General features: G+C 47.3%; 1 protein-coding gene across 1 annotated transcript in view; it reads left to right on the top strand.

Annotated features, from left to right (window-relative positions):
* Positions 1-7,500, top strand: part of epha4a (eph receptor A4a) — a gene marked incomplete at both ends in the record, with an annotated part of 42,786 nt that overhangs the window by 21,530 nt on the left and 13,756 nt on the right. The window contains 2 exon segments of the mRNA XM_080836153.1: positions 1,914-2,069; positions 5,528-5,878. Of these exon segments, the coding sequence (XP_080692279.1) occupies positions 1,914-2,069; positions 5,528-5,878 (507 nt within the window).

The following is a 7,500-nucleotide window of genomic DNA, read 5'->3' as shown; positions in this document are numbered from 1 at the left end:
GTTATATATATTTTAGTTTTTGGTTGTTGTATTTTTATACACTGCAAAAATGCTTTTCTAACCTAGTGTTATTACTCTTATATTGAGATGAAAAAATCTAGTTGGTCTTGTTTCTAGCTAAATTGTACTTACCTAGTGCTCTTTGGTAAGGTTATTTTTGCCTATTTCAAGCAAATATTACTTATTTAAAGAAATCTTAACAAGCCAAATTTGCTTAACGCACTGGCAGCCAAATTTGCTTGTTTTAAGCCAAATTTGCTTAACGCACTGGCAGCCAAATTTGCTTGTTAAGATTTCTTAAAATAAGTAATATTTGCTTGAAATAGGCAAAAATAACCTTACCAAAGAGCACTAGGTAAGTACAATTTAGCTAGAAACAAGACCAACTAGATTTTTTCATCTCAATATAAGAGTAATAACACTAGGTTAGAAAAGCATTTTTGCAGTGTACGTGCACTAGGCTAAAAGCTGGTAGGTGTCGGTGCCGTGAGACGCCCTGCTGGGATCTCCTGGGTGCCGAGCCACCGTGCCCTGGCGGGGGGCACTTAGTGAGCCGACTCTGCCGACAGAAAGAGTGGCAGTAAAATGGGAAAGAAATGAGCAAAGGCATAAATCGATAAAGCGCCCGGTGTGGGGCCATAAATAGCAAACACTGCGTTAGTGTTGGTGCTGGTGCATGTTCATGTTCATAGCGCTTGTGTGCTATCAGAGTTTGTGCCAGTATCGATGGGGCTGTAAAGTACATCAATAAAAGCCCTCAAAGCATTCCTTTGTCACGGTGCCGGTGATATTAGAGGGTGTGTGTGTGTGTGATTGCTGTTAAGTACAGTTTGTGTGTGTGTGTGTGTCTGTGTGTGTTAACCGAAGAGAAAGAGAGCGGAGAGGAAATGGCAAACAACTGGACATGTCCACTGCTAGGAAGGCACGATGGAAAATCACACAGCACAAACAAACAGAAAAAAAAACTTTAGTGGAAGAAATGACCGACACACACACACACACACACACACACACGCACACACACACACACGCGTGCACACACACACACACACACACACACACATACACAGAGGGAATCCTTCGGTTTATTGTTGTCTTGCATTCATCTGGAGCTCGGGGAGGTTTTGGGTGTTAGGGTTAAAAGACAGACAGGCATTCCTCTGGTATCACTTCCTCTGGTGATTACAGTGCCATAAAACCGCCGCGGTTCTCCCTCTCATTCAGACATTCCTCCGCGGGCCCCCACCATGGTGCTGGAGCCATGAGCTAACCGGGCCGCGGGCGAGCCCTGCGCTTGGGCGTTTGGGCCCTGTGTCTGAAGTGTTGGGAGGGTGGAGAGAATAGGCTGGGAGCTCAACTGAGAACAAATGCCAGAAAAAAAACCTCTGTGCTTACCACACGCTGGTTTGGAGGGGGGGGGGGGGGGATTGGAACCAGGGTTGTTTACCCAGATGTCGCAAGCTATAGTCATGTAATGTCATCTCTATCTGTCTCTCCCTGTGTCTCTCTCTCTCTCTCTCTCCTTCTCTCTTTTGCCTTTCTGACCACTTCTCTGTGTCTCTCTTTCAAAGTCAAATTTAACCAAGCTTTATTACTATAATGGCACAAGAGCGTTTCCCAAGCAGTTACCATGGGAACAGGCGTAGAGGATATACATACTAGTAAATACTAAAAGCCATTCTAAGATCAAAAGAAGATCACTGTAAATGTAGCCTACATGTGAGAGAAAGGGAAAATAAGGAGACAACAATGACCTTATGACCTTATGACCTTATCCACTGTCTGTCTTTGTCCGAGTCTGCCTCTTGTAGCACACCGCCAGGTATCATTAATATCAGTAGTGATGTTGTTATTTATGCTGTTGTTGTTATTATTATAGAATGACGTCTTTGTCTCTCTGTCTCCATTTACAGCCTGTAAGGTTGGCTACTACCGGGCCTTGTCCACCGATGACAGCTGCGCCAAGTGTCCCCCACACAGCTACTCAGTGAGCGAGGGCTCCACATCCTGTGCCTGCGATAAGGGCTTCTTCCGTGCCGAGACAGACCCAGCCTCCATGCCCTGCACACGTGAGTAGCCTACCCCTGCTGATAATGTTACAACCACACAATGTTCTCTCCCAAACACACATACACTGACTGCACACTCATCTCAGGGTACACCAGAAGACATTAACTTTACAGTTGTTTGTCTGTACTTAACTGTTTCAGGGTTGTTTTAAAACTGCAGTAGGCTGATAACTGTCAAAGTTAATTCTAGCTCTTAAGGTACATTTGTTTTTTTGGTTACCATATAAATGTACTCAAAGTCGTATACCCCCGGAGTGCTCTGTTCTTTATTTCCACCGTTAAAGAACAATGTCTTAGCGTACATTTGGATTGTTTTGGATTCTGTCATCGTGAATGAACAGAAATTCCCTGGCATTGTATTTATCACTATCAGTCCCGGGATGACAAAGCTAGGCGAGCTTGTATATGAAAGTCTCCGGAGAAATGATGTCATGTCAACGCAGATGAGGTCATGACTGACTCAGTCTCGGCGCACACCTGGGCCAAATCAGCCTAGCCTCTAATAACAATGTCAGACACGCATGACTGTTGAGTTAAATAAGCACCTATCCTACCGAGTAGGGTGGAGGGCTGGAGTCGACTTGCCTCAGGTGTTGATAGGGAACTTTTAATGAACTCCAGAAACGTGTGCGCCTTTGAACTCCTGTTAAGACATTTTAAGTGAGCAAGTCTTCATAAAGTGAAGTGTGTCTTTTTTTCTCTACCTTTTGTATTGTTGTGGGCTGGTTTTGTAATCCTGACAAGGGCTCAGAAAGGCTTTGAAGGGCACGTCTGACCCTGACTTTGCACTTCCTGAAGCTGTTTACCTTCCAGTGCTTATTACTATTGACCAGGAAGCTACGCTGCTAAAAATAACATGTATGCACAGAGTGTGGGATAGGAAGGGGTGTGTGTGTGTGTTTTTGTGTGTGTGTGTGTGTGTGTGTGTGTGTTTGTGGGGAATGACTCAGGATTGATGTGTGTGTTGTGGTGGGGCCCCAGGGGACTCCCAGCAGTGATAAGACGAAGTGTGTGTGTGTGTGTGTGTGTGTGTGTGAGGGAGGTTTAACTGCGGGAGTTGACAGGTACATGCCTGAACCATGAGCTGCGGGGACTGAAGGTTAATCATAATGTTATCACCCAGCTTCCGCAGTATAATCACACAGATAGACCGCAGACACACACACACACACACACAAGCACACGCACACGCACATACACACACACACACACACTCATTTGCAAACATTGATTTCTGCGCACACATAGTTAGTGTGCACGGACACACACATGTACACATGGCATGCAATCCATTTTCAGACACCACATACATTAAGAAACACACTCATACATACATACACCTCTTCAACTGACACGTAGTTTAGATGGGAGTGTGCGCACAGGACCACATTATCCCACAGACACAGAGTTACTAATGGAGCCCTCACAGGTATGACTGACAGCACAGTAAGCCTCACTCGCACACACCCACTCACACACATACTGTGTCTGTCTCACATACTGTGCCTCACAATCACCTACCTGGGATGGAGGGGATAGGGAGAAAAACAATAGACAAGAGCAGAGCAGAGAGAGGGGAAGAAAAGAGAAAGATCAAGAAAGAATTGAGAAAGAGAGAGGGAGTAAAGCGTGTTGACCCTGGTTGAGAGTGGCAGGGAAGGGAAGAGGAAGATAGAGAAAAAAGGAGAAAGAGAGAGAGACTGTTTGCGAGAGAGAAGAGGGGAAAAGAAAAGAAAGATAGAGAGAAGAATGGAGAAAGAGAGTGTAGAGGGGAAGAGAAGAGAAAGATAGAGAGAAAAAGGGAGAGATAAAGAGAATAAGGGAGAAAGATAGAGAGAAGAAGGGAGAAAGAGAGAGATATAAAGAGAAGAAGGAGAGCAAGAGAGAGAGAGTAAAGCGCATTGACCCTGGGTTCCCTCTCACCTTGCGATATTAAAATGCACTGAAGCTGATAGACTTAATCAGCCGCTGTCAAGTCAACGCCACTGGCTCTTAGCCACTGACTCAACTCCCAGTGTTGCTATGGGCCAGGGCGGCCCCTGCCGACAGACTGACACAGGGTGAGGAGAGATAGTGCAGGGTAGGGTGGTGGAGAGAAAGAGAGGGAGAGAATGAGGAAGGAGGAAAAGGAGAGAGAAAAGGATAGAGAGTTCAGGCAGTGTCCCTGCAGCTGAATCATATCCCACCCACACCAGGGTCACCAGTTTCTCCTCCAATGAATCATATCGTACACACACACACACACACACACACACACACACACACACCTGGGTCAGACCTTTCCAGACAGAGTTTCTTTCCCTCTTTCTCACTCTAAACGATTCCATTATCATTGTGTGTGTGTGTGTGTGTGTGTGTGTGTGTGTGTGTGTGTGTGTGTGTGTGTGTGTTGTGTGTGTGTGTGTTTGTGTAGTGTGTGTCTGTGTGGCTCTCAGTAAAGTGTTTTAGGGTGTTGATTTGCTGGTACTTACTGATGCTAAACTCTGAATGTGTGATTGGAGTTTATTTAATACACATTTGATGTGATGTTGACCCGGAGGGAGCCTTCGCTGGCTGTGACGACGAGCACAAGAGCAATTCTGTGAGAGAGAGAGAGAGAGAGAGAGAGAGAGAGAGAGAGAGAGAGAGAGAAAGAGAAGGCGTGCTGTTCACAATTCCGTTTGACCGGTCTTCGATTAGCGGAGCGTGTCTGCGTTAAACTGAGAGTGGCACAGAGGGCAAACGAATTAGCATCCGCGAGATCGCTATCACTGCAATCCTCAATTACGGAGATGTAATCATCTCTCTCTTCCTACTTTCCTCTCTCTATCTATTTCTCCCACCCACTATCTTTGGTTCTGTATTTCTTTTGTCTTCTTCTCTCTCTCTTTCTCTGTCTCTCTCTCATTCTCTCTCTCTCCGGTGCTATTAGCCGGTCTTGTTGAGTGCCACTGGGAAATTCTCCTTCCCCAAAGCAAACACTGTTTGGCTCCATGTAGCGGCATCTTACCATAAACTTAATTATCCCTAAACTCGGCCGCGCAGTCTTTACAGAGACACCGCAGAGGCAAACAGCTCGGAACACTTGCGTCACTACACAGGGTGTCAGCGGGGTGTGTGTTTGGGACATGTTTATGTTTATGTTCATGTGCCACGTCTTTTGTGTCAGAGTGTGTGTATGTGTGTTGTGTTTATGCATCTGACATAGCTTTGTAATAAATATTCATGTGAGTGTGTGTGTGTTTGTGTGTGTAGTGTTGTACTGAATCAAATTAAATACTCTTGGAATGTGTCATATGTGTATCGCCACAAAAGACTTTTTGAAAATCATAGCAGCAAAGACAAATAAATAAACATAAATAAAATGCGATTGTATTTACAATAATATAGCAGTGCTGATGGATATTAAAGATGAATGGAAAACAAAATGTAAACAACAATACTTTGACATACATTTGTGTCCCTTACCCCTCTCCCAGAACCTCCGACAGCTCCCCAGAACCTAATCTCCAACGTGAACGAGACATCGGTGAACCTGGAGTGGACCGCGCCAGCCACTTCCGGCGGCCGTGTGGACCTGGCCTACAACGTGGTGTGCAAGCGGTGCGGTCCGGGCCCGGCCCCGGGACCCAAGAGGACCTGCCAGCCGTGCGGGAACACCGTGCACTACTCGCCCCAGCAGCTGAGCCTGCGCACCACCCGCGTCTCCATCACAGACCTGCAGGCCCACACCAACTACACCTTCGAGATCTGGGCCGTCAACGGGGTCTCCACTCAGAGCCCCGGCCCACAGCAGGCTGTGTCCGTCACCGTGACCACCAACCAGGCTGGTGAGTGTGTGTTTGGTGTTTGGTGTGTGTGTGTGTGTGTGTTTGGATAGGTGACTCTTGGTGTCAGGATGTCATAATCAGAAGGGTGGCGTGAAAGTCTGGTGTGTGTGTGTGCATACGTGTGTGTATATGTATATAGATTGTGTGTGTGTGTGTGTGTGTGTGTGTGTGTGTGTATGTGTGTGTCTGAGGAATGCATTGGTTGTGTGTTTCAAAGGTATGTGATAGTTGTGATCAGAGGAATCCAATGCGCTGACGTGTGCTAATGCCTCGCAGATGTGCTTATGTGGCGCGCTGGTGTTCATTGTCTTCTCTGGGATACTGGACACAATTGTGGAGATTGTGTTACTCCAGTCCTCTACTCCAAACTGGGTCACTCTGACACACACACAGTCCTGAGTCCTGAGCAGAAATATGAGAGTGATTTGTCTCCACTCGTTCAGGGATAGACTGCAGGCTAGAATTGGCGTTGTCAGAACAGCTGTCTGTAACTCATGTGTATTCAAAACAAGCGTACATACTTGTGTGTGTGTGTGTGTGTGTGTGTGTGTGTGAGTGTGAGTGTGTGTGAAACTGGGCAGACAAGCTCTTTCCAGGGCAAACATTTGTTTGCGTCGAGAGTTGTATAAAGTTTTACTGGGTGTTTAATTTCAGGTTGTTCAGGAAGTGTGGGACTTGGAAAAAAAAAAGGGCTTTTTGTGTCTGGCTGCAGGGGGTCTCTCTCCCCTCCCCGTCTCCTTTTCTATCTCCCTTTCTCTTTCTTCCTCTCCCAGCTCTCTCTCTCCCCTCTCTCTCTCCCTCTCTCCTAGTCTGTTGAGAGACCTCCTCCTGTCAGTACTGTGGCCTCCTGTATATCTGCGCTAAAGCAGCCTGACTTTACAGGTCCCCTCTACAAACTACTCAGACAGAATCCCCCCCCCCCCCCCCCACCCACCCCCTACATACACACACACACACACAAACATTTTTTCCTGTTAAGAGCACCTCTGCTATCACCACCACTAGAATGGATGCAACGGCAAATTCGGCTCGAGGGCCCAATTCCAGCTCCCACAGCGGATCCGGTGTGGTGGGGGGTGGGCACCTGATGAAGCCATATAGATTACAGATAAGGCACAGGGCTGTTTTTAACCCCCCCTTCTGCCCCATATGACTGTATCTCCCCGGCGTGCCGGAGTAATAAGGCATACAGGGCTAAAGACTCCGTTGCCCTGATCTGTTTCCCAGAAGAAGGGGTCCGTAATTACCGGCAGGGCCGGCCGCGAGGCGGGCCAAGAGCCGAGGCCCCGTGAATCGGGCCCTTTGTGAGTGGAGCCAGAGCCTCCATTGATCAGATGTCGTTCTAATCGACTAGCCTCAGTGATGGAAAATCTGCCCTGGTTACCACCTCCACCCCCCCCTGCAGCCATCTCCAGCTCCCTCCCTCCCTCCCTCCCTGACGAGTCTGGAATGGGGTTGGGGCCGATATGGTTTTATTGCTTTATTGGGCCCATTTGTTTGTCTGGGGCCCCCGTAACATGACCAGAAGCTCCGAAGCCACTGGGAATCTCTTCCAACGTTCTAACCTCTTTTTTCCCCTGCCTCTCTCTCTCTCTTTATCTCCCCTTCTGTCTGCCTGTGTT

This window comes from Sprattus sprattus (assembly GCF_963457725.1).
Source record: "Sprattus sprattus genome assembly, chromosome: 4".
Lineage (NCBI taxonomy): Eukaryota > Metazoa > Chordata > Actinopteri > Clupeiformes > Clupeidae > Sprattus > Sprattus sprattus.
This window is presented reverse-complemented; position numbering and strand designations above follow the sequence as displayed.